At 39.6% G+C, this 20,967-nt stretch overlaps 1 protein-coding gene across 1 annotated transcript in view; it reads left to right on the top strand.

Annotated features, from left to right (window-relative positions):
- Positions 1-18,938, top strand: part of GYPC (glycophorin C (Gerbich blood group)) — a 31,815-nt gene extending 12,877 nt beyond the window's left edge. Inside the window, exons 2-3 of the mRNA XM_010219798.2 lie at positions 14,113-14,163; positions 16,602-18,938. Coding sequence (XP_010218100.1) covers positions 14,113-14,163; positions 16,602-16,798 — 248 coding nt within the window. The 3' untranslated portion in view covers positions 16,799-18,938. The remainder of the gene's footprint in view (positions 1-14,112; positions 14,164-16,601) is intronic.
- The last annotated feature ends 2,029 nt before the right edge of the window (positions 18,939-20,967 follow it).

Raw genomic sequence — 20,967 nt, 5'->3', positions numbered from 1 at the left:
GTTTGCTAAAATCTCTAGGAGAAGCACTTTCCAGGACAGGTTTGAACCTGATAGTCCTGGGCATTTTTACTTGAGCAGGACTTAAATAATTGTTCAGCTCTACCCATGAAAGCCATGTTAGAACACAAACATGAAGCTATGGGTCCATCTTCCATATTTGAGACAGAAGTAGGTGCCTGAGGGTGAGGAGAAGCACAGGGCAAGCACCTGAGGATCTGAGGCACAGGAACTGCTTGAGCCAGCGTTAGTATTTTAGTAGTAGTTAGTGCCTGAGGGGGTCCATCAGATAGAAAGGCCTTTTCATTTACTACATTTCTTCATATAACTTAAGCTCCTGCTCACATCCACACTCGATACTTGGCAGCATTGAGCCTTACTTCCCCCTCTGCTCTGCTCTGCTCTACTCTGCTCTTGAATGAGTTCTTTTAACTTCAAATTGAAGGAATTCAGCCCTGGGAGAGAAGCATTGCTGAAGGCACAGTCTGTGACAGGGAGCTCGTGTCAGGGAGCAAGGCATCCTCCTGCCTTGTTCCTTCAGGTAACCACAGTGCCTCCAGGAGCCCTACGGAAATGTGGCCGTTACCTCTTCCACTCACCCTCCGTAACAGCAGGAGCGAGTCCCAGCAACGCAGCAGGCTGTTGCCTGAAGCGATCCGCACAGTTCAGCACAGCACAAGGGTTGCCGTCACACCTAACCCCTGTCTGGGAATGCAAAGCGGTGAGAAGAATGGGGAAATTCTCTGCCACTCCTTCCCTCGTCATTCAGGGGAGCTCCTACCTGTCACAAAAAAATGTTTGGTGGAAGGATTCAGGGGCGTAATGCCAGACTATTGTATGTCCCTTGCTTTACAAAGCACACACGTATCCCTGGTTCTTGCTGAGACTCTCATAAAGGGACACCCAAGAGCAAAGAAACTCTAGTTAGCTTCTGTGTGCTGAACTCTCAGGGGGTGGTACTGGGGGACGGGGAAAGGCTGCTGAATATCATCAAAGTAGTGTGCTGGATTTAGAAACATGGGCATTCAGGTCTGGTGGAGGAGGGAATTAAAGTTGACAGAAGCCCTGTGAAAGTCCGGGCTGTTTTATCTGCTTCCTTCAGGTTTCTGTTCTTTTTACTTACAGGGAACCAAAAAAAATGCAAAAGGGATGTGGGCTTTACTCCTCTCTGACTTGTAACAGATACATACTTGAGTCGGAACCCTGCCCTAACATGAAGCGCTGCACAGCTCCCTCTAAAACAAACTGCAGTTCACACATATCTCAGGGTGGAACTTGGCTCTTAAACAAGGTTTAACGGGAGTCTGCTCTGGCTGAACTCTACTTATGACTTCATATTTTCCAGGGCTGAGCTGGTGCTGTTGATTTGTTCCTTCTTTGTTTTTTCTTTTTCTTCCTTTTTTTTTCATTTTTCTTTTTTTTTTTTCTTTTGTGTATATGGGGAGGTTCTCTTTTTACTAGTAGGCATTTCAGTGAGATAACTTGATCTCACAATACTGTTCAAAAGCAGACTTCCTCACAAGCAATGGTTAATAGTTTGGGAATATTAGAAAGGGTTTCTAGAAATATGCAGTCTTTCATGATAGTTTGAGACAACAGATTTCTGCATCTTGTTAGGCAGCATCAACTGGTCAATTAATCTGAGAAGTGGTAAGACAGAGAGGACAGACAGAGGCTGTATCTGATGATCTTGACCATGAATCCTTGGTTCTGTCCTGTTTCTAATATTTGCAAAATGGGGAAATTAAAAGGTTTCACTACCAGCCCAACCAGGCACTATCTCCCCACCTCGGATATAGCATCCGGTATTTCCTTTGTCTGTTGGAATGGTGTCTGCTTTGATATTAGCATAAATGGGACAGCAGTGATCACTGCAGCTATTCAGCTGAGCGCGATTCCGGCTGATTCAGCTGTGGAAAAGCAACATTCCCGGGCCAGCAGGGAGGGGGGCGCAGGGCGACAGCTCTGCCCTCGGGTCCCTGCTCAGTGCAGAGAGCCCTTACTACTTAGCACATTGCAATGTATATTCTGATGCAGAGAATACCCTGCTCTCAACTTTTGCCCTGGCCTTCTGGAGCCTCCGTATTTCAAAGGAGTCACGTGGATATGAAAAGCTACAGTTTTCTGTTCTGTTCAAAGAGACCTAGTGATGAGTTATCCAGCTGTTTCACCCTTATGTTCCTCTTTATGGAGACCTGTTTATTCCAGGTGCAGATTTATAACATGCCTTGTCTCCCGTCCCCTCCTTCCCCCTAAAAAAAAAAAGAGCATTCTGCTTTTTGCCCTCCCTGTCTGCACATTGCCAGCCCCCTCACTGTTTACCATACGGTGGCTTGGATCAGTCTGCCAATAAATATCCCACACACACTCTTTTTTTTTTTTTTTTTTTTGGGGTGGGCTGTTTTTCTGATAGATCAGCTTGACTAGAAAGGGCTAGGAACAAGACTTCCCATTTCAGCTGTAACGTGGCAGCCAGGTCAAATTACAACAATTCACTCTCAGCTTTGCTGCTTGTGTGTTTCATGCATTTAGGAAAGCAGCCTAAAGGCTTTAAATATAGTAAGCCAAAAATATGCTGATCACTGAAGTCCCTGAGCAAGCGTTTGCTGCTATTGAAAACTAACTAAACCATATTTCTCTGCTTAATGACACAGATTAATCCTCCATTGAAATTGCCAAAGCTGTCCAAGCTGAATCTGTCTTTAAAAGTGGCTTGACCAAAAAGGAGCAAAAAATCCCTCAACAATGTCCTTTTGGCTTTCGTTGTTTAAAGACATGGTCTACCTGTTTTGAAATGGTCCCCAAACCCGGCATTTTGACTGGTGACCAAAATATGGATATTTTCTAAGTCCTTCCACCCACTGCTTCTTTTGTTTTCAGACCAGTTTTCTAATGAAATGAGGCTTATGTGTTCCTTGTGTCTATGTGTCTGCTTCATCATCTGTTCATCTATTCGTCAGTTCCCATCAGTAACTTTTGGGTCCACTGACCTATGTCAACCAAATTTGAAAGAGAATCAGAAGCCGCAGGGGTGACTGTGGTTCTGCAAGCTGCATGAAGCTTGTACATGGTTCTGTGCGTCCATGTATCTGCACATGCAGAGCCATCGAGGCACACGGAGCCTCTCCTGCCTGGCAGTAGCACCCTGCACTTGCCAGACTCTTAGAGTAGCCACAAAGCTTGGAGCATCATGTAAAGTTGAGGTGTCATGGACTGTTGGTCCAAGCTGGGACTATTGTTGCACGGATAGACTGAGATTGCTAAAGGACAAAAAGGAGAGACTATGAAGAGACTAAACTAAGGGTAGTGCTTTTCTGGTTAGGAATCTAGCATCACATAGTAACATCTGATTTTGGCAAGATAAGGTTGCTTCCATGAATGTGATTGTAACTTCACAGGCCAAATGCATAGAAGTAAATAGAAGTAAAACACTATTTTAGCATCTGCTGATCTAGCCCTGCTGATAAGTGCATGCTGATCTCTGTGAAAATGCTCTGACCACCCTTTGGAACAGTCAAGCCTTCAGCACAATCTGAAAAGAGGATGCTTGGGTAATACTAACAGTTATGGCTGATGTTCATTTTCCTTAATTAAAGACTCCTAAAACTTAGGCCTTTATACTAAGCTCGTCTAGTTTTGCTATCTGGTTAATGGGAAAGTAAATTACCAGCTCCTCCCCCACGATCCCTCACACCATCATGGAGGTGAATGGATCTACTTCTACGTAGGGATGTCCTCTCTGCAGCATCTGCAGAGGCACCATAGAAGGAACCACTCGGGTTCCTTTACAGAGGTCAGACATCTCACCAAGCTGGTCGTTCGCTCCCCAACAACATGGCACTGTTCACTTTTCATTATGAAAGAGTAACGTTACTAATGACTTATTAATGAACTCATAACAATAAAAGAAGTACCTCACTGAAAGCATACAGTATATGGCATCAATGTAGGACTTTTATATTCAGCTTTGTTAATGTGTTCAATGTGCTGTTTGTCAAATAACGCCAGACAACTGTCCAAAAGTAAGAGACAAGCAAGACTTTTTTTTTTTAACAATTATTGCACAATCTGACTGGAATTGTTCAGATGAATGATAGATGGCAAAGCAGTTTTGCTAAAATTGCTCAACTCGATTCAGACAGCTTGGACTGATATACAAAAGCTTTTCAGAAAATAAAGCAAGCTTTGTTTGCATTTTTAAATGAAGAAGATATGTAAAAGAAATTACACATTTATTGCAAAACCCTTGAAAATGAGAAGCGTTGTTATTCTGGGCTAAGGTGTTTCAATCTGTCCTTTTTTGTTGGTTTGTTTAATATGCTCGATATTTAAAACATTTGGAAGACTGTTTCCACTAGAGATATCTCCATTAATAATACTAACTTCATCAGTGTTCCGGGACAGAACTCTGTGTCCCTAAAGAGCATATGCTAAACATCCTGACATTTCCACTTGCAACACTTAGTAGATGTTAGCCTTAGGCGAGCACTGATATATGAGCTGGTTGTAGGTGGATACAATTCATATCAAATAAGGAAGGGGGTGGAGAAGAGAAAGTTCCTAGTTTCAAGAATTTTCGCCTGTAGGACTGCTTTGCTAAAAAACTTCACTGCAGGAACAAACCTGCCTATGTTAGAAAACTTTTTACATTTTTCTAAGGAGAACAGCCTGGCACTAAATTCTTCAAATCGACAGGAAAATATCCTTATACATAACTGCATGCTTTCACTAGGTTCCAGGGGATTTCTAGGTTGCATCATCTATAATTAAGCACAAGATCAAGTCTTCCTATCTCAGAGCTACAAACAGACATTATCAGCTTTAATACAAAAACAAATAAAAACCAACCAAACAAACAAAAGAAGCTGCTGTTTCTTTCCTGCCATGCCAATGTTCATTAAAACAAATAGTCCTCAAGCAACAGAACCAATCACACACTCTTTTGGGTTTATGTCTCTAAATGCTTTGGGGCAGGAAACAGAGCCTTGCTGCATCTCCTCTGGTCTGTGTGCGGCATGAAAGCACACGATGACTGCAGATCTGGCTGCACCTGAGCACAACGTAATAATTACCAGGTTCTTGCTTCTTTTTCTCCACTGACGAATGAATCTACTCCCCCTCTTCAGCCTACCGTTTTCATGAAAATTGAGGCAAAGTGCTTATCTTTGCCTGTTCTGTCTTTAAACACAGTTGGAGATGAATAGTAGAGTCAAAACTTGCAAAGGTTAGAAGGAAGGACAGTCAGGCACACAGCAGGGACACCTAAACTTCCTATGGAAAATCAGCCTAAAAATGCTGTCAAATTCTTTCATGGGAATATTTGAGATATTAACAAACAATTCAATCTGCCTTGCAGGGACTAATTTTAATCAGTATTTGTCTTGATTGGTGCCACATTCAGAAAAAGGTCTCAAGCAAAAACTAAAACCTGCATGTTAAGAAGCTGTTAACAGTATAAATCAAGCATAGCAATATTAAGAACACAGAGACCGTCTTATCTTCTGAGAGTGTGGTGTAAAAGCCTGAGATTTGGGATTCACGCTTTTAGACAGTTAGGTACAAATTGAAAGAACACATTAAAAATTGCAAGCAGTTAAACAGTTAAATTATTGCTAGAGTTGCTAGAGTATAGAACCATTAGACAGGGTTTTGGAAGGAGTTGTCAATACCCCACATGTTGGCTAAGACCTCCTCCCCTCTGACTTTCCACTGAAAGGTTCTGGCTCAAATTTTTATGTTTATGTTTCGAACATGTAAAGTTTAGGTCACTGAGGTGTACTTTCCCATGGATCCTCCTCAAGAATTTTCAAGTTAAATACTGTCAGGTGTTTTTTTTCTATTTCTGCAATTGGCTACTTTGATTACCTATGATCATATGCCACATTTGCAATAGTGAATCAATTAAGTCAGTGACTCTTCCATTCATTGGATTAGTTTGATCTCCATGAATAAGCAAATGGCTGTTTTGATCCTGATTTGACTCAGCACAAATGACAAGAGCTTCATACTATTGTCTTTGGAGGAAAGTCAGGCAGAAATTAGCTGGCAGAGTTTCTGGATATTTGGTATTTCTTTCAAAACCCTCCATATTAAAAAGGCTTCAAAAGGAGTGCTTCAGTGTTTCTGATGAAGAGGGAAAAGGTGGGAGGAGGAAGGACATATGCAGGAAGACTGCTTGATGATGGACTATACCTTCTGGATTGATTCATACCCCATTTGTCACTCCTGCTTTAATGAAGCAATAACAGGTCAATTTATCTTCCCCAGCAAGATGTTACACATTTGGAGTGTGAGCCGACTTTGACAGCTGTGGGGGAAAGATGTAACTGATGGCCTGGCTACATTACCATATCTCCATGGAAATGTGAAGAATTCTCTTTGCACAGATATGAGTCTAAACATCAGGTTGACAAAACGGGGCGCAACTAGCAAGTTGGCACGTGCAGCATTTTTTGAAAGAGATTAGACCGTCTCCCATTTCCACACATCTCACACACCTTTGGGTGATAAGGCAGCAGTGTGTGCTCTGCAGACCTCAGGCAGCTTTCACATAGGAGCACATAGGAAGACCCAACCACAATACATGGACAACCAGACAAGCACTGGGTGGACCTTGGTGGCTTCATACCTGCCATCTCTAAAGGCAAGTTGCCCAGAGCAACCTTTTTTTGAGCCCACTCACAAAGGAGCTCCAGTGCTATTGGAGGCAGCTGCTTTCACAACTTTTCCACTACTCTGGACCTGGCCTGAAACCTTCTCATCCTTCTCAGTATTGTAAGCAGCAGAGAGGCCCATCTGAATGTTTAGTGTACATACTCACATACTCACAATGTTAAATGTTTAGTGTACATACTCACATACATGTGCCATGTTAAATATGTTTCACTGCAGGGGCCATGCTGACCTTAGAATTAATGCTGCCTAAAGTGTCTTGCTGTATGGTCATTTTAAGGTTACAGCATATGGGGTATTTTTAAGGAAGGGTTCTTACAGGATGCACTTTGTTTAATTGCAAGCAGAATCATTGGTAGATATTCATCCAATTTAAACTAAAGAGCTAAATTCATTTGTGTGTCTAGTAAATACAACTTCAAAAAAATATATTTAATTCAAATTGAAATAGGAATGCGGGGCAGCACATTCTTTTTCGGGATTAACAGAAATGTTTGATTGAACTCAAATGTTTTTGTTTAGATTATATAACCCTTTAAAATCTTCTCCTTTGTAATTTGAGTATTCTTTTGCAAAAATTATGCCTGTTGATTTTTTTTTGAAACACAGAATATCTGTTCAGTTTTTAAAAATCCTTAGTGATTTTCATCTAAAATAATTTCCCAAATTTCAGGCACATTTTCCTCTTTCTTCATCTTAGAGCCCCATATCATTATTTTTGGGGAAACTGATTTTAGCATCTCTTTCAAGCTCTGACTTTTATGAAGAGCCAAGTGCATTTCAGCTTCACCAAAGAAAGAGCAGCCATACAGATAATGTCGCGACTCCCTGAAATTTTAGCTTTTTTTTTTTTTTGTCTTGCTTGTTTTATAACATTCTAGAATAGTCCAAAAGGGTAAGAATCTGACAGCATAAACCAGAATCAAATGTGAATTGCTGAAACTATGTGGAAATCCTGATCTAATTAAACTAATTTGATAATTCCCCGTTATTGTATTACAGAAGTGTCAAAAGTCTTCCATAGGCCTTTATTTTAATTGCATCAGAGAGGATTAATGACTTGCTAGCCAGCAAAGCAAGAGAATTGGGCCTTGTATATTTTAATTTTGTAGAGATTTTTAACTTACATGCTTTACCTTGCATTTGGAGTACAGGCCATTTACTCACCCAAAAGATCGTGTGGTTTAGTGTTGTATCCCACCATTATTGTCATTATGGTAATTTAGTACATAAATGGAAGCCAAATTATTCTGTCTCTTGTCCAGACTGACAGATGAGAAACTATCCCTTAATTTTGGAAGAGCAACCTTGATGTGTTTCAGTATGTAATGGGAGATGGTGATGGGTTTTTCAGCACAATGTGTCAGATTGATGGGTTCAGACTGATGACTCTTCAAGATAAGAGATGCCAGCTCTGGTGGGGCACTACCACTTGCTGCCAAATATTAAAATGTAGAATGACATTTTTTTAACTCCAGAAAAGCCTCAGTGCAATGTGAAAGATGCTCTACCACAAACCAGAGAGCAGCTTGAACAATTAACATATTTTTAACATTAAGGTTTCAAGTTTGTTCAACTCATTTTTACACAAACAGCTGCAGTGAATCCGTTCTAACTATAGCTTGTAAATTAAATCAGTATGCTAAGGTTAATAGATTAATGATTTTCTCATGAATGCAATGTGTTGGCAAGGCACAAACATAAACGAAAGGGCAAGCAGGACATACCACAGTTGCATAAACAATGGAGGTGCTGAGACTTCACTAGTCCTGCCATGAGAAATATGTGGTCTGAAAAGGCTGGCAGTGCTTGCAAGAGGGACATAGTAAAACCTACTTTTGGAATGAAGAGGAATGCTGGATTTCTGACTTCGGAAAAGCAAATAAAGAAAAAAAAAGAGCCTCTGGAACAATTATAGGATAATTACATGTGATTTCATTAAAGCATATATATATTATTAAAAATAAAAAGTAAGAGTTTTTAGCAATTGCATAAACTTCCTACATGACTGAGTATTTCTCACTACTTCTTTAAGAAATCTACAGTGTTGCTCTGAACTCAATCAAATATCTTACTATTGTCTTCAGTGGAAGCAATTAGGGCAACGATTAATATTATTGAAACCCTACTCAAATTCTTTTTATCAAAAGGGAGAGGAGTCAAGCCACATTTGTAAAATATATTGTATTAGGTCAGTTGACACAGACAAAAAAAAATGGTTTTCTACTGGACTTTGGGGAATCATGGCTAAGTGTGTATCATTGGTCTTCAAGTCACACTTAAAACTCTCTTTCAAATATATGAATGTGTGAAAGCTAAATAAATAAAAATTCACTCTCTGAATCACGCTTGTGTCTGGCCTGAACTATGAGCTGGACATAATACAGTTTGAGTATGCCCCTTGGTTAGATGGTGGTAAGAGGTGCAGTTGATGCATTTGAGGGACACTTTGCAGCCTGAGGACTGCTTACACACCACAGTAACATAGCCAGCATTGGTAGTGGCTGCCAGAGTGTTAGTGGACACCTAACTCAGGTTGGTTAGTTCCTCACCTGGAGAAGTGCCACCAATAGCATTGTTTTTTATAAGGTGAGCTGTTTAAAGATGAAACCTTGCAGTGTGTTTCCTAGTTTGCACGCCTAGAAAAATCCTAATAACAAAAGGACTGCTCTAAAGAGCCCAGGTCATCATGCGGATGTGTAATCCACAAAGTTCAAGCATTATGCAATGAACAGACATATGAAGAGAGGAAATGGGTTGCCCAAGAAAGCACTTAAAAATGCACTTGAATTCAGTTTAGCAGCCAAGGCTTCTGAGATCATAACCACAAGCAGGCAGCAATGGAGCATCAAGATAAGGGTTAGGTTGCTATGAATGGAAAGTGCAAGCTTGTGGGTAGGAATATCCTGAAAGGCAGGAGCAGGAGCAGAGCTGCCTGACTGGTGTTGAGTGGATTGCAAAATATGTAGTAAAAGCTGCTTATCACACGTAGTTATCTATATGCTCATTCTGCTTGACTCACCCACTCCACAACAGCAGTATCACCCACAGCTGCAAGAGATTGATGATTATATAAACTGTAAGCCCTATCTTTTATGTCTATTTTCAACATTGTGTATCAGCAAACACTTTTCCAACTTTAATTGGGGGCTTTATCTTAAGAAATGAGAGCAATAAACTGAGAAGTCTTGAGGTAAGATATATATTATCCTATTTGGCTCTCCCTGTTGGTGTCCAGAGCCGAGATCTGGTAGTTCAGACAAATAGGTTAGATCTATCTTGGGGGATCAAATGTTTCAAATAGTGAGCTCTGGAAGGCAAAGTTTTCCTTTTGTATCTTCCATAGGCAAATCGAATAGCAAACAAGTGAACCAGTAGGTAGTTACATTACTAATTATGCTGTTGACTGAGAAACTACTATGGGTACAAGTAGTGGATTTGTGCTGGAAGCTATTGGGAGGTCAAGCTTGAGCCTTTTTGTAAATATATCTTGTCTCACTGACAGTAGCCTCAGAAGCAAACTGAGATACTGCTTTCTGCGAAGATGAGGAACATAAATCTGAGTTTCCTATGCTAGGTGGGAAAGACTACCTACATATCCCCAAAATTAACATGTCCCTTCCCACCATCATATAAGCCGGATGGTTCATGAACTTAGATGTCTTAAAATAGTTATGCTTCTGCAGCAGATCACAGATAAGTCTAGCTGCTTTATGAAGATGCTCATAATACTTCACATTTTCCTTAAAGATGTGTTTCTTGGAGTCATAAAATCTGTTTCCCAGAGTTAGAATATCATGCCAAAACCTCATTTTTTGTTTATAATTCACATTTTTCTCTTTGGTACAGTAAAGAATAGCTGGAAAGTAAGACTTGAATGCATCTGAAGACTGAAAAAAAATGTCAAATTATAAAAGTTCAATATTAGTTATTTTAAAGCCAGCATTATGATTTTCAGGGGGAAGTCACTTATGAGTTTCAGTAGTTTACATCTGAAATTCAAACAAGTGAAACCATCACAATTCACATAGGAAGTGTATAGCAAAACAAAATCTCTGAACTGCAAATAAATATTTCGCTGATGGATCTTCCCTCTTCAAACAGGTGTTCCTCAGAATGGATTGGGATCAGTTTGAAAAACTATAAAAAAATCAAAGTGATTTATTGGAAAATCATGGCTGCAGAAGACAGCTGAACAAAATTTACTGGCAAATTCAGCAGGAAGAACTTCCCCACTTACTACATTAACATGGAGGCTCGTTGTGCTTCCTTTTCACTTTTGAAAAACTATGCAAGAGATTTGCTTGCAGTATTTAAGAGTCAGGAACATTCCTGGGACTTTCAGAGACTAATATCTTCTCTGCTCTGTTTGATTGATGAGAATGAGACAGGTAGCAATTGTTATTCCATTGCAAAAATCCTTATCTGTAAATTAATAGGCAAAGCCAGAATGTGATGAATTTCAGGTCATGACACAAAGGCGCTTTTTTCTTTCCCCCTTAATTGTAGCTTTCAGAAACATAACTTTCAATGACAAGTGATTTGATTTGTATGTTATGCTCTTGTTATAGCTGATCGCTTTGGATGGCCAGGGATTTTATGAAAAACAAGAGTGTTGCCACAATCTTTTGATTTCTATGCGTCATAGTAACCAATGGCACTAAATAACAACACTGCCTAAACACATTCAGGACCCGATTGTGCCTTTGTACAAGGGCCAATTTAACAGTATGGGGAAGTTTTGCCAGGAAAAATTAGCAGCCATTAATACAAAAAACAGTCTTGAAACAAAGGAAAACAGTCAAAACAGGTGCAATAACAATTAATGAAACACAGTTCTTTGAGTACTCCACACACTAAGATGAACAGAATGAAGAAGGTATAAAAGGGTCAAAACATAGAGTTATTCCTCAACTAAAATTTCTCCAGTATAATGGCTGCCTTCTTCTATCTGGGAATGCTACAACTCTCTCTTGCAGTAATGCAGTGTATGTCTCATACAGGCTCAGCTGAAGTTCTGAGACTAGATGCTGGGGTTCTTGGCCAAACATGTTCCTGTCGGGACGGTGGCTGTTAACTCCTACCCATATCCACTTCAGTCAGTGAATTCACTTCAGTGCTTCAGTCACTTCTTAGGTCATTTTCTCAGCACCCTACAAATTTACTGAACTTGGTCTTGACATACCCTTGTGTGTGCAAGGAGTATCGCAGGAGCAGAGCTGGAAACTCCAGTTTCTAACTCCCTGCTGAATTCTAGATCCTTACTAGTTGCCTCCAGAGGACACAACAAAAGGAAACAACCCTCAGACGGAGAGATAACAGGCCTGTTCTGTAGCAAAACATGGATGCAAAACAGAAGTTGGGCTCTCCCACCTGCAGTAAGACAGGAATTGTGGTGGTTGATGCCACATTATGGTTCTAACTGGTTGCTGAATTAAGCTGAACATTATCAGCTTAATAGGGCAGCACCAACTGCACAATAGTTCAAGACTGGGACATCATTCCTCTGAAAACTTAGAAAGTACAGTATTGAAATTAAACTTTTCTTCAAAGTGATGATACTGTAATGCACTATCAAAAGCATTTCTGTGGCAAGTGCTAGAGATAAAGCACCTGCTTGTTATCTGAATCCAAAAGGCACCTGGGAGGGACTGAAAAGAGTAGAGAGATACTCACATACCTTTTTATAATTAAAGGGCCAATGATTTGATCTGGAATTAATATTTGGAAGCAAGCTGTGTGGCTAGGGAAGCACTTTAGAATTCACACCTTTAAGTTTTTGATTGCTGTATAGAAGCCTTTTTTTTTTTTTTTGGCATGCAGTGTATATTTGGTGTATGAAGAAATACAGAACAATTTGACCTTGAAGGAATTAATGTCTTCTGAGGCACATGGGTTTTGAATGGACCTAGACATAATTAGATTTTTTAAATTGCATAGGGCGTGCTCAACCTATCCATCAGTGTATAGCTGGAAGAAGATGTAGGAAGGATCTCTAGGGAAGAGGGGAAAAAATCTGCTCTTCAGTGAAAGTATCACCCATGATCGGGAAGCGAGAGGTCCTTTGAATATCAGGTTACTACAGTTTGATATAAGAGACCAGCCATGAGTAAGGAGAAACTTCTGAGAGTCTCTTGCCCTTGCACTGTCCCTCACTCATTTAGTAGCTGAAGAGCCAGATATCAGCCATGGTGCCACAGTAGAATTTATGGAAGGATTTGGAATTAGCCTTTTACCTTTTCCAGAATTCTTTCTATCCACTATATTTCAACAGAAAAAAAGAAAAAAAAACACTCATGTAAAACTATGTGCCTTGTTAAGATACCAGGAAGTCTTACAATTATATAAACAGCATAATAATAAACAAGGTGAGGAGAGTCTTCTCTCATAAACCGAGCATGAAAAACTTCAAGACTTCTTCACTTTCTCAGACATCCACATAATTCAGGAGCAAGTGGGCTGATGCCAGTGGCATTAGCTGGAAACCAGATCAGAATTTGTACCTTGTTAAACTGCAGAGAAGCTAGTAAAGAAAGTTGGCCTAGAAAAATTTACTCTTTCACTTAGGTCTATTTTAGAAAATAGAAAACTCCTCATTGTTGTCAGTGTTTTTTTTTTTTTTTTTCCCTACCTATAAAGTGCTCTGGATATTCTTTTTTTTTGATATTTTAAGTGCTATAATTAATGTCAAAATATAATTTCTATTCTAACTACTTTTTCAGCAGTCATATTTTTTTCAGACCAATTTCTTATCTCTTACAAACTCTTGGTCAAGTAGGTTTCTTTTGCTTTCAAAATGGAAAGTTATTTTCTAATCCAGTTGAGAATATTATCTGACTTATTAGGGGCAAATCCAGACTTGCTCTAAGCAAGGACTGTATTTTACACCACACACATAACAGGCTCGTCTTGATTCCAAATGTGGGTTTGAAAGAAAATAAATACTAAGATTAAAAGAAGGATATTGCAGATAAATAAATACTAATTGAAATCAGTGGAGCCAGATTAATTTGCATCAAATCAGGATCCAAAGTACTCTGAAGAGCCATACACAGGAATATAAATGGGCATTAGTATTTTTTTCCCCAAAACTGTCTTTCGGAGAATAATCACACTACCCAAACACTCTTAATTTAATCATTCACTGGAGGATGTTACAGGTAAGTGCTCATAATAAACAGTAGGTGTTTCCCTGAGGGCCAAGATAGTTTGCATAATGTGCTAGCTATTTATTTTCCAATGTTATGGTGACAGAAAACTGCTACAGTACAGTCAGTTCTAATGAGATATTTTATAAATGCCTTTTGCTAACGAGAGATCTTGTTTAAGTTCTGAGTTTCAGAGGTCAAAATAATACAGTACCACCGGTACAGTCGCTGCTGCTGCATATGATCCATCTCCTTTTTGTTGAATTAACTCCTGTATGTTCTGATCTGTTTACAGCTGGAGATATTGAGGGCCCTTCAGTTGGAGCAGATGTGGCTGTTATTGGAGGTAAGCAGCAGACCACACTTAGATGCACCATTAGAATTAAAACAGCAGGTTGGTTGCTTGTATGTTAGCAAACTCCTACTTTGCTGACAAGACAACAGGAGCAGCACAATTAGTCCAGTGGGAAACCTCTCCCCAGAAGGGCCACTGGCAAGATAACAAGATAATGAGCATAAACCGTATAGTGAGCAGCACCACGGCTAGTTATTCCTCCTTTTAGGGCAAAATATCCAAGGGCCCAAATCTGAAGTCAACCTTGTATTCCTCATCATCCACTAGGCCAACATTGTCATCTATTGCAAAACTTCTTTTTCTTTGAACCATGCTAGCTGACACCAGCTGGCCCTTTATTTTTACAGAATACACCACAGTGCATTTCCTGGTGTTCTATTAAAGTTCTCTCATGCATTTAAACTAAATACAGTTGTCAGAATAAATGAGCAAAGCTATGTTCATGGAGAGAACCTTGTCTTTTTATTTTTATTGTGTTTGTTCATTTCCATGCTAACGCACTAATTTCAGTCATTCACAAGGGGGTATACCAATCATTAGTGCAAATTGGTGAGGTTCTGCTATATTTCCCTCAGGTCCCATCTCCCGTAACTTTAATTTCAGCTTTCTATGAGCAAGTAGCAGGTAAATTGATTTGTACTTAGTCCCTTAGGCTTATTAATATTGTGTTACATCTAGAGCCTATTAAAGCCTCTTGTGTCGAGGGATGCCAGTGAGGTCCTAAAAATTGATGAAGCCCCCAAAACAGCTATGTTATTATTGTAAACCTCAAGTTCTTTATATAACCAATTTTATTGCTGCTAGCAGAACTTCACTTTCCAGAATCAAGCACCATAAAATCTGTGGGATAGCATTACAGGCATATTTTATAAGATAGAGTTATAATTTCTATTAACCCTACTAACGGTTAACAGGAGTCCAAGTCCTTGTTTTCTTGCCAATATTTTACCCCCACTCAGTTTACTGATGATGACAAATCTAAAGTTTTGGAAATAAACGTTCCTGCTCCTCATCTTGAATAGAAGAAAAATCCTCTCTACAGTCTCCTCATTGTCACCACAGAATAATACACATTTCCAGGAAACAATTCATCTGACGAGATGTAGTTGTTCAGTTCCAGGAAAAGAGGAATCATCCTCTCCGGTCCATTGAATATTGAGAGAGCCCACGGTAACCACCTGTGATGGAACATTCTGTACGGTAGAAGCCTACAATTAGTCAAATGCATTTATACCTATTGCATCCTCACAGCAACTTCACACTCCAGATATGGGATTTTCCCAGGGTTTTCCTCTTTCCCAGTGTTGACTGTTCTGGTGCCTCTTATTGTGTATTCCTTTAATGTTTGGTTTACTCCTTAACCTCTAGCTCCCGGAGTTAACGTGGCTAGAGAGACAGCTTAATGTGATATACATGTACAGAATCACAGCCAAAGAGGAAAGTTTTTAAGCACCTTGTATCTAAAAGGTGTAAAAAATCACACAAGTTGAATAACTAAAATTCAAAATACCTCCTTTATATTCAGGATTCCTGAATGAACTGTTTAATATGAGGGAAAAAGGGGGAAATATTTGAAATATGGATTTGTAGCGATAGCTGTATTTACTTTAATTCCACATTCCACTGCAGAAAAGGAAAGAAAGAAATGGGCCCTGAGAAGTGAGGACACGCAGTGTTTGATGCATAACCTTCCCCAAAGCTTGACTTTACTCTCGTTCGGTAGGAGAGCTGCCATTCACTGCTTGGTCATATGCACATTTGGGTTACCTGCAAAAATTTGTGTCCAGTCAACACATTGCTACCAATTAGCTTAGGCCGGGAGACAGAGAAGATCTACCCAGAACCCCCTTCTCCTCCCAGGTGTCACTTCCACATTCATTACAACTAGGCTTTCTTAATTAGAGCACAGCATGTTATGGCAGCTTGGAAATACAGTGCAGTGATGTAAGCAGATGGCAGGGCTCCTGCTACTTGTTGAAGGTCTTCTAAGAAATATTTGGTGCCCTCTCCTCCTCCTGCAATTGAGTGTATCCAGTGGGACGGGGACAGGTCACCTGCAGACTCTCCTGGGTTTACATTAACAGAAGGATGCAAAAATGTGTCAGGTTTTATGTCCTCTTATTTCTCTTCACTTTGGAATTAAATTGTAGCTTCAATGAATTTGACTAAATCCAGACTTTAATTGAAAGAAACCTTGTAAGATGTCATCCTGCCTTTCTGCAGTATCTTTACCCAGTTTTGGCTTTGGCAGCATCAACTCATTAGCAACTCATTTCAGGAATCTGCTTTGACCCTGAGATTCACGGCATGTGAACATCTTATAGGCCATGGACTTTTACTTATTGAATAGCTCAAGTCGTGCTGCCTGTCTGCAAAATACAGGGAGTGTGTTATTCCTGACAAGGCATTAAACTGGTTCCTTTCCCTAGGTGTGATTGCTGCGGTGGTATTTGTCCTCATTTGCCTCTTGATTGTGATGCTCCGATACATGTACAGGCATAAGGGCACCTACCACACCAACGAGGCAAAAGGGACTGAGTTTGCCGAAAGTGCCGATGCCGCTTTGAAAAATGACCCTGCTCTCCAGGAAGCAGTGGATGAGAGCAAAAAGGAATATTTCATCTGAGAGGCTGGGATTTCCGTGGAAATTTCCCCAAGGGAAGCAGTCAGAAATACCACATCAACAGAAGTGCTGAGAGGAATAATATGAGGACAGAGGCAAGCATCCTAATTGAAAAGTACCTCTTTCCTTTTTTTTTTTTTTTTGACATTGGGTTGTTTCTTTTTCGCCACCCATGAAGAACTGGATGCCAGATACTTGCCTGTTGATTTTATTAGCAACACAGCTGGTCTCAGTTGAAATCGATATCAAATAACAAGAAACAAAATCTCAGTATGAGTGATACACCAAAACCAGATAATGACAGCAAATGTCAAGTCTTGACATTTGGTAGAAATAGCAGATGCCAATGGAAAACATCCTCTTAGAGTTAATGATGCATCCTATGTTGATATTTTACAGAACTGCCTGAAATTGAATTTCAAATGGTCACAGAACAAACATCAAACTAGATAAAGCTGAGGTAGCTGGAACAAAAACAGCTTTGTAGTCTGGATATCTCCTCCCTCCCCTTAAGTGTGCAATTTTATGAGCACAGGGGAGTTTGTTTTGCTTTGTTTTTGAGGGATTTAGATTGGGATTTTTTTTAATTTTTAGAATTTTATATATATAAAAGTCAAAGACACTTCAAAGAAATAAAACTGTTGAAAAACATGGAAAATCTAAGAATGAAGGATTTATTTCTAACTTGCTCTGCATGACAACTTGTGAACTGCAAAATGATGGAATTTATAGTGCATTATATAATAGTCAGTAGACTTACAAATTTGATTACAATTAGTTGATAGGTTCCCTACATGCCTGCATAAACAGATAGATATTAAAAGGTAAAGCATCTTGTTTTAAGCAGACCTTTCAGAACAATAGAGATCAGCTAGATTTTTTTCAAGTAAGGTATTTTTGCCTGAGTATTTATTTATTTATTTTGCATTGGAAAACTCCTTTGAACACCTGCCAATAGGATTTGGGATTTTTACAGGGGGAAGAATTCACTTCTGGCACAGAATCATTTACAAATTCAATCACAAAAAGCTACTCTAAGGGTTCATCTTAATCCCAATGGATTGTGTTGATATCTCCCTCTGCAAGGCTCCTATATAAGCTTTGCAATGTGCTAGATATGAGAATTACACCAAATACCAATGCTTTAATATAAATAAATAAACATATTAGTCATGGTGGGTCACATGAAAAGATTTTCTTCCTTTGAAAAGAATCAGCGGAGATGAGTTTCTTTACCCCAGTAAGATGTCTCCCTAATTTAAGCCCACAATTAGCTCCGGAAATAGGATAATTGTTCCCTGCACCTGTTCATCCCCAGCTGCGATGGTGCCTTGGACTACTGAAAATAGAAGAAGAGGAATACGTGATAACGAATAGGACACTGATGAGCTCTGCTCAGCTTGATACGCTTTTTCCTGTGTTTTGATCTATATATATGTATATATATATACATATATATATACACACATATATATGTATATAAAGTTACCTACGACTGTTCTTTCAAGACACTATTGATGATCACGCATGCTCACTTCTTGGCACCAAAAACTTGGAAAGCTCCCAGACTCCAGCATGTACCATTCAATGCTGGCCACATAAATGCTACAGGAAAGACAAATCGGAACAAGAAAAGACACTGAGGACCCAAGTGGAGTTGGTGAAGAATTGGAATATTTTTGTCTGTTCAATCGCAATCTCAGTATTTTCTCAGTACCTGCATGAGGTGGACTCTGAACTATCCTTAGAATCCTAGTAGCTTAAATTTTGGCTAACTCTGCATGTTTGCATTTTAACCAAAGAGTAACGAAATTGTGCCAAATTTACTATATGTTTAAGATATTTTTTTCATACTATATTGTTGCTCAAGCACATTATATTTTGTGACTAGTACAGTATAAAATGCACATAACCCAGCACTAGCAGAGCTCATATATTTTAGATATTATGCACTTGATTTTTTCCTTCTAAAATATATTACTATTTTAATGCTTTTACTACTTTTGAAAAAGGAATCTGGCTTTATTTTTCTGAGACAAGTTTTGGCAGAAATTCACTAATTTTAGCTGTAAAACTGAGTTTATAAAACTGAAGATTCATCCCTGACCTTCCAGTTGAATAAAAAAGTAAATATTTCCCCTGATGTGAGGGTAAATGGGGTGACTTGTGCACTGACACATCTCTCACACAAGGCACAGGAACACACAAAATCTTTCCTTGAATGCTACCAGGCCCTGCTGAGGACTGCTAGCCTTTCAGCACCTTCTGTTCCCTTTCATGTATCCAGTCCCACATGATCTAAGGTTGGCTGTTTACTTAACTGTGCTTTATTTCATATAATCCAGGTGACAGGCTAGAACAAGTAAGGGCAATGTGTGAGGGACATTGGCAATTAATTCCTTCTTCTCTCTTCAGTCATGAAATTCTAACAGAGGCAGAAGAACCTGCATCTGTCTTTTTTTTTTTTAGTATAGTGTGGACAGACAGAGCCAAAGAAGTCATGTTCACTAATGACATCAGAACTACAGAGGCCAGATTTTCTGGTGATGTAAAATGAATTCAGTGGAGCTCAGCCAATTCTTACAAGTTCAGTCAGCCCCAGACTTTCTGTTATTGCCTCCACTAAATCTGAACTGAATGCAACTACTGGGCTTTGACTATTTCCTTTCTTAGTAACTTAATTAAATCTCTTTATCCCCTTTTCCTTATTCATCTAGGCAAACAAACTGTCGAAGCATACAGCAATAGCTTCCCAATTAGTGGTGAGCCACTTTGAATGTTCGCAGAGCAGTGACTTTGGCACGAATGAGAGTTTCAGTCAGTTTATTTTTTCCAGTGTCTCTTTGGACTTTATAAATTTAGAAATGACTGAAGTACACCAAGTAGAGAGAAGAGATAGCTTATAAGTATTTTTTGTTTATTTGTCTTTTTCAGGACAAATTTTGCCTTGTAAATGGAGACAACTCCTGGCAGCTAATGACTGGCAGAACTCTAATGGTCTGATCATGCTCTTTTTCACTCATACAATAACACCAGTGTCTTGAGTCATTCAGTCTAGCTGTGGAAGAGGGCACTATAAACCTCCTATAACTTTTAGGGCTAATCAGCAAAATCTCCTCCTGCAAGCCATATGCTGTGCTAAAACAAACACTATATGCAACATTGAGATGTCCTGGGCGGCAGCCATAGCTTTTAATTAACAATGATTAATTGATTTTTAACAGTTTTCTTCCCAAACAGGAGAATTAAGGAAACTGTTTTGTTCCCCCATCCCCTCCACAAACTTTTATTCTCGCTGCCTCCAGGGCTGTATTCCCAGTTATCCCGCAGCTCTCAGGTGTCCCATCTCCCTGCTACCACGTGCACTGCTACCTGGGCAGGTTCCCCAGCTGCCTTTGCGTGGTACCCCCACGGCAGCTGCTTCACGGGCCCCCACACCTCCTGCACACACACTCCCCACCACCACAATCCCCGTCACCACAGCAATGTGGTCCTCCCACATTCCTTCTTTGCCACCTTCCTTCTTTCATCTGGTAGCTGGACACGTGCTGCAGTCAGACTGATGTGTACACTGAATGTCCAGTAGATCAGCATCTCTGCAGTGAAAAACACCCAAGCTAAAAAGTTAAGTTTGGCCTTTTGTTTATTTATTTGCAGTTGAGGCACTAACTTTGTCCCTCTCCCCCACCCAAGATCTAATTTTCAAAAATGACCGGTGAGTTGAACTGAGGAGACTGATTTATAGCATGATCACATATGCCAAGTTTTCACAGAAAACAGGGCTAAAAATAGTACTGCAAGCTCCCTAGTTAGTTAAATTTAGTGCCATAAACGAAGTGAGTGACAATCTCTCAAGCAAAACTGCTTTGTCCTGATGCCCTAAAGCTCTGTAAAAGCCTATTGAATACCATTTTGCATAGAAAGACGCTGTTTTGCATAGAAAGCCTCTGTGACCAAGTCATTTTTTAACGATGCACAAGAAGAATTTGCATCAAATTGACCAATATTTGTTGGGCTTGGGAGGCAGAGGATTAGTAGGGAATTGTAGGAACACTGGACATTTTTTAAAATATATGTGGAAATGATGAGAGTTAAACCTAAAATTTCTGAGATATTGGTGAGTTTTTAGAGTGGGACCTTAGAGCTTTCAGATTCTCTCACACATTGACAAA

The sequence above is a fragment of the Tinamus guttatus genome, unplaced genomic scaffold (genome assembly GCF_059628265.1).
Source record: "Tinamus guttatus ecotype Peru unplaced genomic scaffold, ASM5962826v1 Tinamus_guttatus_pri_ptg000060l, whole genome shotgun sequence".
Lineage (NCBI taxonomy): Eukaryota > Metazoa > Chordata > Aves > Tinamiformes > Tinamidae > Tinamus > Tinamus guttatus.
Note: the sequence above shows the minus strand (reverse complement) of the source record. Positions and strands in the feature narration are given on the sequence as shown.